Consider the following 20,241-nt stretch of genomic DNA (forward strand, 5'->3'; position numbering starts at 1 on the left):
TGTCCCCACTCCTTCCAGCAGCGTGTCTGGCCCTGTGCTGGCTGCGTCCCCCACAGGCAGGTGATGGGACTGACTGTGAGCGAGTGCTTTTCAGTCTCACCACATGACTTTTTCCTTTTCAGGCTGAAATTCAGATGAATAACTAAATCTTTTCCCATACACAAATATTCCAATAATTTTTGTAATGAGGGCTATGTAAGAGTGGTACGGCACTGAAAAATATCATTTCCTAAATCACAAATCTGTGGGGAACGAGAGGGGTTTGTTTTCATTACAGAGTTAATCCTTGTGGATATCATGCCTTTGCAGTTTCTTTCTTTTTTTAAAGATGGATCATACATACATCTCAAATTCAGTGATAAATATTGAGAACTGTACCCAAGGTGAAGAAAAAAAGTTTGCTTTAATTTACATGGCAGTTTAGTTTGACATTTTGGCCTGCTGTACAGGAAATGTCTGACTAAATGTAAGGGGGAGGTTGCAGCTTATAATAGACCTGATCATTTGTAATCTCTTCACCCAGGTGACCCTCTTATTTTTTTTTTGCAAGTGACTAATTTCACCTACCTTTCTAATGTACGTTTTCATGAATGATTTGTCTATCCAGTCATGTCATTGGAAAATGAAATAATTTCATCAAGTTTTTTTCTCTTGGTCTTTAAGTTGGATACACTTAAAGAAAACAACTTGAAAAATGTGGAAGAGCTGAACAAATCAAAAGAACTTCTGACTGTAGAGAATCAAAAAATGGAAGAATTCAGGAAAGAAATGTAAGTTTACCTCCTTTGAGAGAAATTGTGGGAACATATTTAAAATTGCAAAAGTGAGAACAGTGCTAATTATTTTAAAGGTGCTTGGCAGATACGTGAAGTCAAGCTTAATAGTCACCCTCCTGCCCCGCAAAGGCTGTTGCAAACCTGAGAAGTCGGAACTGTAGCTCAATTACAGGATCAAAATGAAATGTGCGCTGGCTCATGAGTTAGGACATTTTGGAATCCAAACGTGACTTCTTAAAGCCTTACGAAAATACAAGTGGAATCAGTTTTTTAAAGTCGTGTGTTCCCGTGGTAGCTAATCTCAACGTTAAGAAACATTAGACCCTCTGTTCGTAAATCCCTCAAAACCCTCTAGGGAAAAAGCACGTACTTTCAAGATTATCAATAATCTTGATTTTAAGAGTGATCAAGTCTTCCGACATAAAATTAAATGAGCAGAATTTTGGAAGACCCTTCTTCCTCATCAAGGTTTACCCGTCAGTCTGCTACCCAGATTTCAGGCAGATAGGCTGCCCACATTTCCTTTGTCAAGACGGCCTTTCAAATTTGGTTCTTACAATTATTGCAGATGGTCATTTATCTGGCATTTTCAATGAGTCACAGAGTAGATTTCATTTTGCTTCTCTGTTCTGAGAACTCCACTGTATCATCTATGTGTGAACCTAAAAATGTAAAGCCAGTTGATCTGGTGAACATTTGAGTATGTCCTTTGCCTTAGGTATAGTTAAACTAGGAAAGGTACAAAGGTGGATTACATGGAGGCCCTACCCTTCAGGGATTTGTATTATTTATTTCCAGGTTTGATCAAACAGATGAGCTTCAAATACAAAAGCATCAGTTCCAAGCTGCTATTCCCAAGTCTCTATCCCTAGTTCTGTTTGTTGATCAGGCTTGGATTAAATTAGTGTATATTATGTCTAGTTCTTCTGACAGTTCTTAAAATCCTCCTAGAAGTAAACATCTGAGCTGCTCATCTGAGGAGATGGACAGCTCACAAGGTGGACGATGGATCCTTTCCTCGGTCTTAGTGATACTTCCCTGGGTGACATTCAGACAGCTCCCAGCAGCTGCACTTACACAGACGTACACGTTTACAGTTGTGGTGGTGGCCACCAAGAGAGGCTGAAATCTCCTAGTCTGTCAAAGCCAAATCACACAAAGAGAAGTCAGATCAATTCGGAGAGGGTGGGTTCAGCTGTAGTGTAGGGTCCGCCCGCCCTTTGACACAGTAGTTGTGCTAACCTGGAGTGTTCGGAGCAGCACGTTGACTTGGGTTCGTTTGTGTCACACAGGCAGCTGGTGAGGGAGGATCTGAGCGGCAGGAGAAGAGTCCCTCACCAGCCTCCCTCTGCCAGAGTCCCGCCTCTGGGCTCTCTGGGCCGTGCTAGGTGATGGAGGGGCAGGGCCAGAGGGACCAAGCCGAGGGCTCGTGGGAGTCAGAGAACACTCCTCTTTCCTGCACCACTTCCTAGGAGTCTCTTGTAATGGGCATGACCTTGGTCTGCTGTGTAATCCTCACCCAATCTTTCTGTCGTGTCGCCTACCCCCAGATGGCATGGGGTGGTTTCATCTCTACCAAGAGAGAAGCTGTTCTTGTGCACCCTTCTTTGACGATCCCACTGAATAATAAACGCTTAGCCTCATGCCTATGGGCACAAGGGATCGGGAGCAAAAGCGCAGGCCACGGCTGCTGGCCCTCTGACCCGGGCCTGCCTCCTCCCTCGTGCTGCCTCCCAGAGCTCCAACCCCTGTGGGCAGTGGTCCAGGCAAGGAGGACCCAGACCACAGGGCAGACAGAGCCTGGGCTGCTTTTGACTGTCAGCCTTTTCTCTGGCCCGCCAGACCCAAGAGCATCCCGTCCTGTGCCGGTAACTCAGCACAACGTGGCCGCCATTCTTAGCAGGAGGGAGGGGCAGTGGGAGACACAGCGGTGACGTCGTGGGAAACTGCTGGAGGGAGGTGTGAGGTGTAGGCTGCCCCCAGTGACTCACTGTCCCCTGCCCTAGACTTGGCCACATTTCAGGGACCATCTGATAGAAATGTGCTACATAATGAGAACAGTGCTTCTCAAAATAAAAATGAAGAAAAGCAGTCATTCCTACTGTTCCTTAGTCTTGTTCCCCGGTGCTCGAAGCTGGAGAGTGCACAGCTGTTGGTTTCTCTGCGGCTCAGCGCATATCCGGGATCTTCACGTCCTCTAGAGCTTTTGGGGTGTTCCTCTTCACCCGGCAGGCAAACTGCAGTTCCTGAAGGAAAAGAGACCCACCTCCTATAGAATCTTATCCTGGGCCCTGGACACCCAGCACTTGTAACTAACTGTTCCTTTTCCTCTATGCTATTTACTGAACTGGTTTTAGGAAAACTCTTGATTTTGGTTAGCCAGCTCCTATTTTTAGTTGGAGAGAGAGAATAAGATGTTTTTTCTCTGGTGTGTAATTTTGAATCTCAGGGAAAATGATACAAGCCATTTAATTTTTGCCTTTAATTACTCACCTGGCACAGTAATAAATCTGGAATATATTTAGCAAGGTAATTGAATGGGTTTACGATGGATTCCTAAGTAGAATGTTTGCAAGTCGGTATTAGCAATGTTTATTTTGCCTCTCAGTTTTAAAACTGTGACAGTCTTCTGTTGCAAGACACCTTATTATGTAGAAAGAAACGCAGCTTAAAAAATTGTGAGAAATGTATTTGTAGGTGTTTTCAGGATGACTCCTTTGAGTATGTCCAGCAGTTAAGCTGTCAGAGCCCGCTCCCTCTGTGACGTGTATGTATCCAGCTCTGGTCTGAAGGAAGGTGGAAAGGTGTCTCACATCAGAGTCGCCGCTGAGCTCTGTGTGCCAGTGTTAACTCTGGTTCTCTTGGGTCTGCAGCTTCTTTGTGTTGGGGCATATCTTTTCACTTCCCTGAGCTTCAGTTTTGTCATCTTTAAAATACAGACGACAACATTAGCCTCCTCGGGCTTTGAAGATTAAATGAGAACATGTACCTGAAAGCGTTCTGTAGGTTTTAAAACACTGAACAAATACCATTTTTTTAAATCTTCGGGCATCTTGCTGTTTCCTTGACTCCCTGTTTTAATTTTCCTGACTATGGGTTCTTTAAACCAAGGATTTAAAAAAAACTTTAAAGGATGAAAATCTTTGAGAGAGAAAGAACAGTATCACAAAACTCTCACTGACTAACCATTAATGCTGAGCCCAAATAGCCCCTGATAAGCCAGTGACCACCTGGGACTAAAAGTTTTGGCTTACGATGATTCTATCATAAGTAAAGTCTTCTGATTTGTCAAGAACTGATGGACTTTGGCCAGAAGATGAACCTTAACCTGTACAGTGTGTGTGTATATGTTTTGAACCATAATTAAAACCAAACCTCTCAGCTTTGGAATGACTAATTACCTGAGGCTAAAATTCCTTCTCCGGTTTTCTTCACTTGCTAAATAAACATCTCTGCAAAACGCCAAATTTAATGTGCTAAGAGAACTTTTGTGTAGACACATTTCCCCGTATCTTCATGAGGTCAGCTCTGTAGGTATGTAATAGGTGCACGGAGAATTCAAAATCGAGAAAACTGAAGACGCCAAGCACTGCCACCCATTAGACAATTGAAATTAAAAATAGATGTGTTCATGCATCAGCAGATGGTTCAAACCCAGATGACTTGATGCAAAACCCAGCCATGTGTGACAGCTCACTCAATGGAGTATGGCCAGCACAGACTTAAAATTCATAATTACATCAAAACCTTCTATGGCATAAAACTAAAATCCAACGATCAAACAAACTATTTTGAATATCTGCATGTAAAGGATAATAATTTGGGGTATATATTTTGGATTAATCTTAATAACGTGAAGAGTTTTTAATAAATACATTTATCCTGTTCACATTTTAAATGCTGATATTCATGATATAGGTTAGCAAGCTACATTTTTATTTGCTTCTTTTAATAGCAAGTTAGCATTATGGAAAGAATACACTCAAAATACATCACTTGTTATGTAATTAGAAAACTGCATTTCCTTTGGGCATTGCACCTCTGGTTGAACTGGAAGTATCCCCAGATTCACACCAGCACTTGATTCTGACAGATACTGGCAAGGGGGACTATTAGATTTTCACTTCTGCCGGGAAAAAACAGATTACAGGCTCGTACAATTAGAACAGAGTGCTGTGGCACTTTTTCAACGTAGTTGGTCTCAATATCATTTTCTAATAAAACAAGGGAATGCCGGCCATTTCATTTGTCGTTTATTTGCTAATGACTGTTTTTTGTATGGGGAGTGCTTAGAAGTGGGGTAAGTGTGGGTGGCGAGAGGGTGGATGTAGTGTTTATTAGATTGAAAAAAATGTAATAATTGTGGGTGGCAGTCCTCCTGAGGTTAAAGCCGTGTGGCCCCCCCTTGCCTGTAGATGAGTCTGCCTCTTGTTATACATCTTCTCAGGCACGTGACCCAGATATATTTTCCTCAGTGCTGTGAAGCTGGTCGTCTCCCACAGTTTCCTTGCCTGTCTTGTTTCTATGGTAACCCTGCGCTCACTGTCCTTGCAGAGAAAGCCCTAAAGCAGGCAGCGGCTCAGAAGTCCCAGCAGCTTTCAGCGTTGCAAGAAGAGAACGTGAAACTTGCCGAGGAGCTGGGGAGAAGCAGGGACGAAGTCACAGGTCATCAAAAGGTCGGTGGGCCTCGGAGGGGGCGGGGGCGGTGTTCCCGGCTCTGCCCTGCTGGTGCCTGCTGCTGTGGTCAGGGCACTTGGCGGGCTCCTCAGAGATGTGCTGGATGTGGTGGGGTCATTCAGATGGGATTTCGAGTCACCTGTGTTGTGTGTCTTCTTGTTTTCAAGTGTGCTGCGGTGGGATTTGGGCAGGAGTGACAGGTCTTTAAAAAAAAAACAAACCACTAGGAACTTGCAAGCAAGTAGAAAATAAGATCTCTCTCCGATGATCTTATAGCAAAGCGTTTAAACGGAAAGGAACAGTATCTTCTCCCTACTGCTTGGGTTTCAATTTTTTTTTTCCTCTAAGATGTTTTTTTTCTTTCTTTCATGAGAATTGGTTTTCAGGAAACAGATTCCAAGAAAATGGATTTGGTGTGAGGGTTGGCAGCTGTTTTTAAATAGAACTCTGCTTTTCTTTAAACTAAAAAAAATTTTTTTAAACATCTAATGGAACTGTGTATATATGTGCATTTGTGTGCGTTGATGTTTGGAATGTGTGTTACACCTGTAATGACCTAACCGCAACCCACTTGCTTCTGTATTTAAATTACAAAGGTTTCTGACAAGTTTATAGAACACTGAAACAAGACCAATTGTAAAGAATGCTGTCTTCTCCTTTTTATTCTTGAGAGGTGGAATTAAACTGCTAAACTGTTAGTCACATCTGACTTCAGAGCAGAGGCTCGAAAAATGTCATTTTAAAGAGAATTTTCCTATATAGTCATTAATTCTTGCTTTTACACATCGAGGGAAAGAAATTTTTTCCCCAGGTGTACTTTGTAAACGTTATTTTCTCACTTGGACGGGGTAGTTTGGGTTAGTTGTACTATGTATCCGTTGATGCCGTACAGTTGGTGGTCAAAGCGCTTTTTGGAAAGTTGGTTTCAGACTTTGAAGTCCTCATTATGGCTTTCCACAATTTTCTTCCTTCACAAGAGAGACGGCCCCTCTCTGCAGACTCCAGGATGATGGTCGGTGGTGGTTTAGAGGCTCGAACTGTGTGACAGGCACAAGTAAATGACAGCTGTCCTGTCAGTCTTCACAGTAATCCTAGGAGATGGCACAGTCATTATCCCCGCGTGTGAAAGAGGAAACGGAAGCACCAAGAAGATAGTATCGCGCTCAGCCTCGTTCAGCCAATAGCGTCAGGAGATGTGTGTCATCTGATTTGGGTCGGGCAGAGAATCTGAGCAGGGTGACTTAAATGGGTCGCCGCACTCTGCTTTGGTCAGTGTGTGAGAAAGTGAAGGTCATGAAAGACAGATGCCCTTTGACCGGATGAGGTTCCTTTTTTCCTGGCACAAACCAGAGCGTCTGAAGCCCTGGGGACCTCTGCCGTCCTTGATCCATGAAGACTTGCACGGGAAGGATCTCAGCTGCGTGCTGAGTCTGTTCGCTGCCTTTTCTCTCATCCCATGGAACGTCTTTGGTGGAGAGAGTGGATTCCACACACGTGGGGACCACGCAGAAGCCAGCCTCTCCTCTTGCGCCGTGACCTTAACTGGGCTGTTGATTGCATTTCCTGTTTCAGTCCTTCAGAACCGGGATGACCAAGAGGGAAGCGTCTCGATTTCTTGGGCAGAGGTTTTCAGGGTTCCTCTCCATCCTCCGGCTGTTTCTCTTTTGCCTTGGGACTTGAATTACCTTCCTTTTGAAAAGGTTTTGTGACCAGTATTTTGAAAATCAGTGACTTTGAGGAGTGTTAGAAAACTGCTCCTGCAGAGGAGCAGCTAGGACAGCGACCTCTGAAGAAGGGCTGTTGTGTGTGTTTTATGCGGGAGGGAGAAGCAGGCGGCCGTGAGCTAACACTTAGTGATAAAGACTTTAGGGAGGTACTGATCACCGAGAAAGGCTGCAGGTATCTCTTCCCTTGATACATATGTATACGTTTCAAAAGAGTGGCGAGAATCAGCCATTTAAAACAACTTAGAAGCAGCCTTGTCTAAAGAAGGGGGATTCATTCATTGGCTCCGTTACTCTTACTGTGTAATAATCTCCAAGACTCTGGAGTGCCGCTTGCTTACGTAAAATCACGGATTTCCACTTCGTTACTTTCTATAGTTGAGCCAAACTGTTGATCAGCTTTGTTCAGAAATATACTACAGAGTCTGGCAGAAACCCTATTTTTTTAAAAAAGAGTCTTTATTATAGGACTATAGAAATATTCAGGGTTTCATCCTGAAATGAAGGCAGTGGAGACTGGATTGATGCGGGACAGATAAACACTGACCTGGGACCTGGTTCCACCCTGACCCCTTTGTTGAGCAGCACCAGAATTTGTTGACCGTTGACCGAGCAGACGGCTTTGCCGGGGTTGCACAGGCTCAGGGCCGCATATCTGAGACAGTGAGGTTATTTTGTAGACAAGGAAGGTGAGGCTCAAAACTGAAGCAGCTTTCCAAAGGCACAGAGCGAGGCTGCGGGGGGAGCCGGGGTCTGAGCGCGTGTCCGGCTACCTTGTGAGCCTGTTTGCTCTCTGCCGGACTTTACTGAGGATAAAGCTTAACATCTGTGTACTTCATAATTGTTGTTGTTAAGATTTAAAAAAAAAACAACCCTCTGAGCTGGGAATGGGGTAGATGGGGGTCAAACACTACTACTGGTATTTGTGTTTTCTGCCTCCAGTATTTATTTTGCTTAGAAAGCCCAGGGGATCCCAGAATCTGTTCCTCATCTGGAGGCTCCGCTAGGAATACTGGCTGAGGCCTTTGATTTCCTTGAGAAGCCCCCGTTAGGAGAGGGCTGCTTCACTTCCTGTTTGTCATTTGGAAGTGAGGTTACTGGTTGAAATAAAACAATCCGTGCCTCCCCGTGACAGTGGTTTTGTAGAGCATCCTCTCTCTTTATCACCTTAAAAGGGGATTGTGGGAGATTCTGAAGTAAGAGGGCTAATAGTGAGCAGGGCTGGTTGGCCAAAGATAGTGATACTAGGTTCTGTGCTTCATGAGAAGCCCTCGTTGGACGTGATTGACAGCTGGGCCCCGTGCACCCCTGTGAAGAAGCATGTTAACCACTGAAAGGCCCATCGCCCTCTAGAACGGAGCCGGCCGAGCCAGAGGGGAGCAGCCCACGAGTGTGCGCTCAGTTGTCCGCTCTGTCAGACGTCTCCTTTCCAGCGACAGTGATTTCTGTAGGTCCCCTTTCCAAAGTCAAGACAGAAGTGTTGGATCTCTCCAGCATCAACAGTGACAGAAATCCTTGTGAAATGTCACATAGAGCGCCTTGTCTTTTAAAAGAGACTGTCTTAGATTGAACCATATGAAACTACTGTTGTCCCATGGTTCCCTGTGGTTTGTCCTAATAGCCAGTGTCCCTAATTTTTCTTTTCTTGATGACTGACGATTTTGGAGATTGTCATCATAACTTGCCATTGACTGTTCACACTCACATGTTTCCAGCTTGATAGCCTGACTGGTTTCATGCTGCTTTGGGTCAGGTTTGTGTATGTGTGTGTTCTAATACACATAACATAAAGTATACCGTTTTAACCATTTTACAGTTCAGTGGCATTTGGTACATTCATAATGCTGTGCAGCCGTCACCTCTGTCTAGCTCCAGAACATCTTCATCACCCTAGAGACCCCATGCCCACGTGAGCTCCCCAGTCTCCCCCACCCCAGCCCCTGCCAAGGATTAACCTATGTTTATCTCTATAAATTTGCTTATTCTGGATTTTTTTATATAAGTGGCACCACAAAATACGTGTCTGTTTGTGTCTGGCTTCTTTCACTCAGCAGTGTTTTCGAGGTCCATCCATTTCGTAGCGTATCAGCACTTCTTTCTTTTCCTGGCTGAACAGTATTTTGTTGAAGGGACCTACTGCGTTTTGTTTATCCATTTGCTTCAGGGGCTTCACGTCTTCTCTCTGCATTCAGACCGCCCCCTATTCCTCCTGAAGTCTGCATCCCTGCCTGTAGCCACCACCTCTGATTGTGCCTCTGGGTCTTCTGTGGGTTGGGAAATCCTCCTCAGTTCCTTAAAAGCAGTTCTGGCAATCTTGCCACACTGTCCACAATCACAACCCTATCTTCTCCGTATCTTCACTTCCAAACTTTTTACTTCCAAAGTTTGTTTCACCTCCCATTTTCTTCCCAGTCCCCTGCAGTCCGCTTTTTGCCACCACTGGTACACTCCAGAAATGACTCTTGCTCGAGTTGTCACTTGCCCTATGACTGCGCACGCGCAGGGCTTCCTTCTACCGTCCGTGGACATTGGCACCGCCACCCGCATCCCCGGCTCTCCTCCTTTGGCTTCTCTGCACCACTTGCTTGTGTTTCTCCTGCATCTGCCGCCACTCCCCAGCCGCTTGCCATTCGCGTGTCAGCTTTTACATGTCTTCTTCTCCCTTCCTCCGCTGGTGAACTTGTCCTCACTGTTGGGGGCCCACCCTAAGTGCCATCACCGCTGGTCTCCCGGGGAGATGCTTTCTTCCTTGGTTCAGGGAACACTGTCCGTGGTCGTCCGAGGCCCTCCCCGCACAGGTGGTGGGAGAGGGGCCTCCTGGAACGTGGTGTACAGGTTTAGTGAGTAAAAAGGAACGGGGGGTGAAGTGAGTGTCTCTTTGGCCAGGCCTCAGGTCCTGTTTTACGGAATGGGATGCAGAGCCTTTTGACCACTCTTTCTACTCTGTTGCACAAGTCTACTTACTTCCAGTTTCGTGGCTTTGTTGCAGAGAGTTGTGGTTGCCAAAAGCCTGTTGCCACACGAGCGGGGCATTTGCTCTGCGTGGGTGGTAGTGTGTACAGTGTGAATTCGGGCAGGGTCTCGTGGTTTTGAGATTAATGGAAGCCATACAGAGCATTATTTCTTTTCATAGAGAATACTAAAAATAATCAGAATAATATGAGCCTTCTGTAGAAACAGTCACCTTAGGGGAGACTCTTTAGAAATGTCTGCTTTATCATTCCCCCCTGTGAGGGCTACACTTACACTGAACTGTCACTATGGGAACAGGGCTGATTTTCGCCCTGGTTATTTGCAAAATGAGGTTACAGTTGGCTCGTGGAAACTGGACAGATAGCGGATGAGTCAATAACTGTATGTCATCAACATTTCTTCCTGACAGAGGTTGTAACAGGTGCAGTTTACAAAAAAACCCCTGGGCTTATCTCAATTGATCCATGAATAATCGCCCGCCTTTTAAATAAGCTTGAATTCCCAGGTGTGAATGTTTAGAAGGGGGACTCTGTTTTTAGTATGTCATGTTTTATTTTGGAACAGTGATCGTCAGTCGTCAAATTTCAGTCTGGGCTGGGAAGACTTCTGGGCAAGTAGGTCTGAGGGGAGCAGGATCACAGAACCTCCCTCAATACCTAGTGGAATGAACACATTTTTGACTATGAAAAATGTCTCCAGGAAAAGCCCATCAACTTCATGTTGTACATGTTGAAATTGACAACCAAGGAAAGAAACAAAATTGTGGTTTGACTCCATTTGACGCTGTGTTCATGGTGGTAAGAGAAAGGAAAGCAAATAACAAAATCCTGAAAATTTTTACTCTAAAATCATCTTCCCATTCCCATGCCCAGCCTAGTTTGGAGAAAATTAGACTGAAGAAGTGAGCAGGCAGCCTGGGGGACAGTCGAGGAAAAGCCTTTGAAGCTAGAAGCCCTCTTCTACCACTCAGGATGTACCAGAGCAGGAAAAACTGCGAGTTGTCATTTTCCATGGCTAGTCTGGCCAACGGAGTGGTTTAAGTAAATGGGTGGGTGGGAGCAGGTGGGTTTTTCTTTCTCAAATGTTGATAAGTGCACAGACCGGTTGTCCAGGTGGGCCCAGCCGCTCAGGAGCGTCCTCAGGGAACCCTGCTCTTCCTCTCTGCGTGGCTGCTGTTCTTACCATAGTTTTCATCCTCTCATCTCAGTGGCTGTTGTACCTCTGCACTGCACTGCAACACCCATCCTTGCCCCGGGTCCTCTGGCTGCAGAGGTGTGTAGACTGCAGTGCCCAGTTTTTCAGTTGTGGCTTGGAGATGAGGATTGAAGGTCTCAGATAAAGTGGGAGGGATATAAAGGAAAAGTCATTTACATTACATGTGAGCCAATCCAGCAAGATGTAGGTGGAGCTGCCCAGGGTAAGATGAACAACTGAATACCTACTGTACCCATGGAGGGAAAAAGAGAAGGGAACCTAGGGGTCCACAGAGAGAGGAGAAATTCAGGCCATGAGAAGATACTGCCCAGAGTGAAATACTGCTCTGTGTTATATAGAAACTTCGGTGATGTAAATAAAACAGCTGTTCAAAGAGAAGGTGATGCGGTGATACAAGCTGAACAGACAGCAAAGAGTTAAGGGGACAAATCGAAGACCAAACCCACAGCGTATCAGAACCACTACACGTGTCAGAAACAGAAAGGAGCCTAATGAGCGTTTCTAAAAATACAGAGAGAATTCTTGTGGTCCCCAGGCAGTAAGAGCAGATTTCTTACAAAAAGGAGAAAAAGCAGCCCAATGCAGCCGCATTCAATGCCAGGAAACCATAGTTCACGGTTTCCAAAGTTGTGGGACAACAGAAGAAAAGGGACAGGAAATAGGAAGAAGAGCATCGTGTCCAGGCAGTTATTATCCAGGGAAGAAGACAGATGTTTTCAGACATGAAAGATCGTAGAAGCTGTAGCATCTACGAGCCCTTCTGGAAAGTAGCTACTTACTGATAAAATCTGGCCAAGCAAGACATGAATCAAAATACAGGGCTCAGCTCGAGAGAAGCTGGGGCAGAAGGACTGGAGAGGAGCGCTGACTCCAGGTGAACAGACAACTCAGCTAACAGTTCAGAAAGGTCACAGGTGCAGACGAAGTCTGGTGAAAAGTTGTGAAAATAAAAGAGTGTTCGTGGAAGCTAAGGACTCATTGTTACCAAACTACAGTGCAGGTGTCAAACTCAGGAAGTTGAGCACTACTGTCTAGTGTACAGGCCAAGTTCCATATTTAGGCTTCTGTCCCAGAAATGTTCGATACAGTTTTTGTGTGATTTTTTTTTTTTTTGGTCTGATTCAGGATCCAATCCAGGATCATGTGTTCCACTCTTTGAGTCAAGTCTCTTTATAGTCTTTATCTGGAACAGTTCTTCTGCCTTCCTTGCCTCTTACAACTTGACTTTTTTTTTTTTTTTTTTGCAAAGAACAGGCCAGTTATTCTGTATAAAACCCTTCATTTTGGGTTTGTCGGTGTCTCATCGTGGCAGTGTTTAGGTTGGTTACACATTTTTAGCCGAAAGGCTCTGTGAGTGACACTGTACCCGCCAGGAGGCAGGTTGTGTTTCTTTATCTCATTATTGATGTTGGTTTTGATCACTTAGTGAATTTAAGCTTAAAGCATTTGCAAGATAAAAGCGAAAAAAATGAAAGAAAAAAAAAAAGACAGACAGAAACAGGAGAAAAAAAGAGAAAAATATACAGAGAGACTATGATTAACAGAATTTGAGGTTATAGGACTGAAACAAAGTGGAAGCGTGAAAACTTCCTTGTCTTTTATATCAGGATGATGTTTGATGTTGTTTAAAATTATAATTAATTTACACTCAAGAAAATATTAACCTCATTTAAAAAAAATTCTACTTAAAATTTATTTTATAAAATAAATGTGTAGTATAAACCTAGTGGGAGCTCTTAGAATGGAGTATGGTGGTAAAGAATTTGGTGAAGAATATTTTTCTACCCTCAACTATATTTTTGTTTGCTTCAGTTTTTCCTTCTATTAAATTCAAGTAAAATTAAATTTGCTTTTTTCCCCCTTAACTGTCCTTATTGCTCTGTATAGTTGGGGACAGCTGGCATGCCATCCAGCTAATGTTAATTCTGGTAGAATTATTTCACCATGAAGTTCCACATGAAGTATCCCATTCACTTAGAATTATTTCCCAGTGGTAAAACGGGAGAAATTTTGTCCTTTCTTTTTTTCTTTTTCTGTATTGCTGAATTATCTTAAAAAGATCATATATGGTTTTAACCAAAGTAATAAAGTATTCTTTAAAAAAAAAATACCAAGTTTATCTACAACTTAGAAATTGGCTAAAGCTGAAACCTGTGGTTTGTTTGGGTTCTGAGGGCATCTCCCCTTCACCCAGTTAAGCGTATTCAAACATTACACTGAAGAAATGGGCCGGGGGTGTGTTCAGTTGCAGAAGTGTTTTTTTATTACGCATACTCCGTTTCTGCATATTCTAAGTTTCTTGTTCGAGGCAGCTCTCTAGATTCTGCACGGCTCTCATAAGCACCCTAGCTCTTGAGGGGATTTGTAGGAAAGCATTTCCTAGCCCTGAGATTCCACCCTGTCTGTAAATGACTGCCGGAATGTCTAGACCGAAGAGCATGGGTCTCCTCCAGTTTGCTTCTGTTTAGTTAAGGATGCTTGCAGCCCTGCAGAGGACGCACCTGAACTACACCGAAGATGTTAGCAGCCGTCTTTCCAGCAACCAGGAGCAAAAACTAAAGACTAGGTTGATGGGTGTGCTCTGTGTGAAGAACTACGTCCTGTGGACTGGCCTCACTCAGTCACAGTCCCCCCACTGTGCAACCGCACCATCAGTAGCTTTCTTGTTAAAGGCCAGTGATACCTGTGTGTGCGTGTATTTGAAGATATAAATATATTCATATGTATATTTACTTACATACGTTATATAAAGTCAGACCAGTCTCCCAGGCCTGCCATCATCCTGTGCCTCTTCTAAAATCTTAGGGTGGTACCTGAATGCTTACTGTTGGAGGTCGGGTTCCCCGGAAAGCAGGCTGGGAGAGTGTTCAGTGGGCATGATGCTTATTAAGGTGTGTTCTTGGGGCAGCACCTGTAGAAAAGAAAGGAAGGAGGCAGGACAGGGCAGAGCGAGCTGAGCCATGATGCAGGCCCAGCGACAGCCTTGACCACCCCCACAGGAAGCTCTGGAGCTGGAGTGGCCCTCGTACTTTGTCCCCAGTTGGGACCAGATGTCCAGTCTTTTTATAATCTCCTATGGATCAGTCGTTGGAGGTGGTCCATCCCAGGAAGGGGCTGTGACCCCAGCAGAGGTGGCTCTGCTGCAGTGATCCCTGAGGGTCGACAACCGGGGGCTCTCTGCTGACAGCTCTCCCAGAGGCTGGCGACAAGGCCAGGCTGGAAAGCGGGGTGTGGGCAGCACTTCCCCGTGTCCATCCCACCCTCCTTTCTTCTCTGGAAGGGTTTGTCCACGGAAATGACTAAATCCTCCTCTTCCTTTTTTCCCCCATTAGCTTCTCCACTTCTAAGAGCAGGAGTCTGTCTGTGTGTGTGTGGGAGGCGAGACTAGAAATCCTCAGACACAGGGAATGTGAATGTGTTTTGTGCTGTCAAGGTAGAGCTGCTATTTTGGACCTCAGAACACTTGGTTAGAGAAGAGACTGAAATAGCCCAAATGTGAACCACTTCACTGGGGAAGTCGGCGAGAAAAGAATCGGCTTAGCACTGGCTTGCTTAGACTAGTTGAGCAGAGAGAGGTCATTCTTGAGAACCCTGGCTTCCAATGGCCACTGCCAACTCATACCCATGCAGAGCACCAGCTTACTGATGATCTGCCACCGTTGTTCACTCAGCACGTAGTTATTGGGCGCCTGCTGCATGCCTACCAGTGTTCCAGAAATGGAGGAGAGTGGTGAGCAAAACAGAAAATTGCCACTCCTTTCTGAAGATTTGTATTCAAGTGTTTTTACTGAGCCTACAAAAGCAGGAGTAGTGTATGTAATGATTTTGAACTTCAGCACATCCTTCACTGGACGCAAGCTAGCATTTTTCTTAAGTGATAGATTTAAAGCAAGTTACCCACCATGTTTACATATTAAGCAGTTTTGTGGACAGATGAGCTATTTGTGGATGGATGAGCTATTTGAGATTTTTTGGTTTAGTATTCCCCAAACCATGATCATTCTTGTACCATTTTCACTGTAATATTATTTTCTTAATATTTTGGGGTAAAGTAACCCTCTCTTTCATTCAGCCTTTTATTGTGAAAAATTTCAAGCACACATAGAAGCAGAGTGAGCGATATAGTGAATCCCCGTGTGTTCAATCCAAAAGGCAGTCAACTCTTGGTTACTGCCACTTACCCTCCACCCTGTTGTGGATTAATTTGAAGCAAATCCTAGATATACTATCATTTTTTCTGCAAATATTTTTGTGCCTCTAAAAAATAGGAATTATTTATTCCTTTTAAATTATAATGTTATTTCAAGTTTAGAAATAATCATACATGTTTGTAACATGAAACCATACAAACACATATCTCAAAGTCATTACTCCTCTCATTTCATTGAGGCACCATTATAAATGGTTGGGTGTATCTTTTCATGCCGTTCTTCACATGTGTAACAGCATGTACATAGGGTTTTGTTTCTTACAAAAGCTGTATTGTATAAATAGCTCAAACTTGCTTCCCCGTGAAATTTGTATTTATTAAGGTATAATTTACATAAAATTCATCCTTCATAGGTATATAGCTTGGTGAGTTTTAACATATATATACAGTCATACAATTTACTCCACAATCAAGGTTTTCTTCACCCCAAACTGTTCTCATACTCCTTTTATAGTCAATCATTTCCCAATCCCTAAAAACCATTCATTTCTTTTATGATGCTATAGTTTTGCCTTTTCTAGTAAGTAACATAAATGGAATCAAAATAGTATAAAACAACAAAATGTTAGCAAATTGAACCCAACAATGTTTAAAAGGAATTAGATGCCACAACGAAGTGGGATTTATCTCAGAGATGCAAGGCCGGTTCAACACTTGAAAATAAGAGTGTAACCTGTCATATCAACAGACTAAAGAAGAAAACCACATGATCATATCTATAGATGCAAAAAAGACACTTGAAAAATCCGGCATCCATTATGATAAAACTCTCAGCAAACTGGGAATAGAAGGGAACTTCCTCAACTTGATAAAGAGTAGCTACAGAAACTCTATAGCTAACATACTTAGTGGTGAGAAACTCACGGCTTTCCCTCTGAGAAACGGGGCAAGGATGTCCCCTCTCACCACAGCTTTTCAACCTCATACTGCTATTCCTTGCTAATGCAATAAGATAAGAAAAGGATTTGAAAGGTATACATATTGGGGAGGAAGAAATAAAACTTTGTTACAGATCACACAGTACGGAAAATCCAAAAGAACGGCAAACTCCTGGAACTAATAAGTGATTATAGCAAAGTTGCAGGATACTAGGTTTAATATGCAAGAGTCAGTTGGTTTCTTATATACAAGCAATGAACAAGTGGAATTTGAAATTGAAAACATAATACCATTTTACATAAGCACCCCCCAAAATGAAATACTTAGGTATAAATATAACAAAATATGTACCAGATCCATCTGAGGAAAACTACAAAATTTTGATGAACAAAATCAAAGAAGAGCTGGGGGAGGGTGTAGCTCAAGCGGTAGAGCACATGCTTAGCATGCCTGAGGTTCTGGGTTCAGTCCCCAGCACCTCCTCTAAGAATAAATAAGTAAACCTAGTTACCTCCTCCCACAGAAAGAAAGAGAGAGAGAGAGAGAGAAAGAAAAGAAAGGAAAAAAAGGAAGGAAGAAAGAAAGACTGATTCAAAATCGAAGATCTAAATAAATGGAGAGATAGTCTATGTTCATGGATAGAGAGACTCAGTATTGTTAAGTTACTGGTTCTTCCTAACATGATTTATAGATTTAACACAGTCTCCATTTATACATAGAGGCAGATAGTCCCCAAATAACCAACTCAGTATTGAAGAACAAAGTTGAAGGACTGACAACTATCCAACTTCAGACTTAGTATAAAGCTACAGTAATCAGACACAGCATGTTATTGGTGAAAGGATAGACAAGTGGATCAATGGGACAGAATAGAGAGCTCAGTAATAGACCCACATAAATATAGACAACTGATCTTTGACAAAGGTGGAAAGGCAATACAATGGAGCAAAGATCTTTTTTTCAACAAATGGTGTGGGAGCAAGTGGACATCCACATGTAAAAAAGTGAATCTAGACGCATATTAACCCTGTTCATGAAAACTAAGCTGAAATGGGTCATAGTCCTAAATGTTAAATGTACAACTATAAAACTTCTAGAAAATAAAATAGGGGGAAACCTAGCTGACTTTGGGTATGGAGATGACTTTTTAGATACAACCTCAAAGGCATGATCCATGAAAGAAAGAATTGATAAGCTGGACGATACTCAAATTAAAAACTTTTCTCTGTGAAAGATAACGTGAAAAGAGAATTGAGACAACCACTGACTGGGAGACAGTTTTTACAAAACACACATCGAATGAAGGACTGTTACTGAAATACACAAAGAAGTTGTAAAATTTGATAAGAAGATGAACATCCCAGTTGAAAAGTGGACAAAAGTCCTGAACAGACACCTCGCCAAAGAAGATGCGTCGATGGCAAGTAAGCATACGAAAAGGTGCGCAATATCATGTGTCATTTGGGAACTAGCAGTGAGGTACGACTTCACACCTGTCAGAATGGACGGAACCCAGAACGCTGATGACACCAAACGCTGACAAAGGTACGGAGCAACAGGAACTCTTGTTACCTTGGGAGACAGCTCAGCAGTTTCTTACAAAACTAAAGATACTCTTCCTGTGTGATCCAGCGGTCGTGCTCCTTGGTATCTATTCAAATGAACTGGGAACTTATGTCCACACAGAATGCTGCGCGTGGATGTTTATAGCAGATTGATTCACGATTGCCAAAACTTGGAAGCAGCCAAGATGTCCTTCAGTAGGTGAGTGGATAAATAAATTAAAGTACATCCAGATGATGGAATATTATTGAGCAGCAACATGAAATGACCTATCAGCTCGTGAAAATACATGGAGGAACCTTAAATGCATATTGCAAAGTAAAAGAAGCCAATTTAGGGAAGGCTGCATACTGTATGATTTCAAAGATAAGACATTCTGGAAAAGGCAGAACTATACAGACAAAAATATGGTGGCTGTGAAGGGTAGAGGAGGGTGGGAGTGATGAACAGGGAGGGCACCAAGGGTCTTTAGGGCAGTGACTCCGTTCGGTACAGTACTGCAACAGTGGATCCACGTCTTTATACATTTGTCAAAAGTCATGGAATGTGCAACACCAGGAGTGAATCTCATGTAAGCTATGGGCTTGTGGTGATAATGCTGTGCCAGTGTAGGTTCGTGGGTGGTCATGAATGTGCCGCTCTGCTGTGGGATGTTGATAGTGGGGGAAGATCAACAAGGAAATAGAAGACTTGGACAACACTGTATGTCGGCGAGACATGACAGTCATCTGTGGCGCACTCCACTCAGCAGTAGCTGGAGACACATTCTTCTCAAGTGCACACGGAGCGTTCTCCAGGGTAGACCGTGTGCTGGTCCATAAAACGAGTCTCTGAACTTAAAAGGATTCAAATCACGCGAAGTATGTTATCTAGTCACAACGGAGTGAAACTAGAAATGATAACAAGTGTCTCAAGTGTAGTTTTAATTTGCATTTCCCTGGTGACTAATGAGGGAATTTCTTTTCATCTGCTTATTGGCCGCCTTCATCTCTTCTTTAGTCAAGTGTCTGTTCAGATCTTTTGCATGTTTTAAAATTTGCTTAGTTGTCTGGATTATTATTGAGTTCTGAGAGTTCTTAATACATTCTGGATTCACGTTCTTCATCAGGTTATGTTTTGCAAGTGTTTTTTCTCAGTCTGTGTCTTGTCTTTACACTTTCTTAACAGTCTTTTGAAGAGCAGAAGTTTCAAGTGTTGATCAAGTCCACTAACAGAACTTAGAAGTAATAACACTCCAATATCAATAAGAATACCTAGCTACCTAGATTTTGGGTTCTAAATGCTCTTCTCCACTAAAAGGTCCTTTGAGAAATGACTGATTCCAGGGCTGAGTCAGAAAGAATACAGGATGAACCTGGAATATCTTGTGCACCAAAAAGCAAGGAGGTACTTAAAGAATATTGGGGATTAGTCAAAACCAGATCAGAACCACGTTGAAGGGGCTTCCACTGGCCAAGTCTGAGATAATCTGAGCATCAAAAGAAATAATGTTTGTAATGGTTTATAGCCTACTGAAAAAATAAGAAACCATGATATAAATATGTCATGGAAACAGATAGGTATAAATAAATGAATGAAAGAAAAATGAAAGCCTTTCCTTACAGTAAAATGCCAGCCGGAAGATAGGTAAAATGATAGAAAAATCACCATTTTGTAGCCATCATGGTAATAATTTATTTAGGCAAGAGTCATCAATTGTTGCTAAAACCAGTGAGTGAGATTTTGTTGAGGAACAGGATGTTTACAGAGTTCCAAAATATCTCTCCACAAATTAATAGTGCATTTACAGTGGAGAAACGTGGAAGATGCCTCCTTAACCAAGTGATCAGTGTTACCCTCAGCAACAATCAACATTGTGTGCCTCTTACTGTCACGTACTGAGAAGGACATGGGATCACTTCTGTGGTGTTCCTGCCAAAAAAATCTGATCTGACTCCACCCACGTGGAAACATCAGATGAATCCAAATTGATGGACATTCTACTGGCCTGTGCTCTTCGAAACTGTCAAGGTCACAAAAGACAAGGAAAAATGAGGAGCCAGTTAGACTAAAAAAATATGACTGCTAAATGAAACTTGTTATCCTGGATTGGGTCCTGGACCAGAAGAAGGGAAAAACATTGTTTCCCTGTAAAGAATCAGTACAATGAGCAGCCTGAATTTCTGTTCTTTGGAAATTCGGGCACAGTGCGTCCCTCGAGAAACGGGGAGAATCTCTACATACT

General features: G+C 43.1%; 1 protein-coding gene across 1 annotated transcript in view; it reads left to right on the forward strand.

Annotated features, from left to right (window-relative positions):
• Positions 1-20,241, forward strand: part of CLIP1 (CAP-Gly domain containing linker protein 1) — a 112,167-nt gene that overhangs the window by 79,383 nt on the left and 12,543 nt on the right. The window contains 2 exon segments of the mRNA XM_032471588.1: positions 664-774; positions 5,333-5,452. Coding sequence (XP_032327479.1) covers positions 664-774; positions 5,333-5,452 — 231 coding nt within the window.

The sequence above is a fragment of the Camelus ferus genome, chromosome 32 (genome assembly GCF_009834535.1).
Source record: "Camelus ferus isolate YT-003-E chromosome 32, BCGSAC_Cfer_1.0, whole genome shotgun sequence".
Classification (NCBI taxonomy): Eukaryota; Metazoa; Chordata; class Mammalia; order Artiodactyla; family Camelidae; genus Camelus; species Camelus ferus.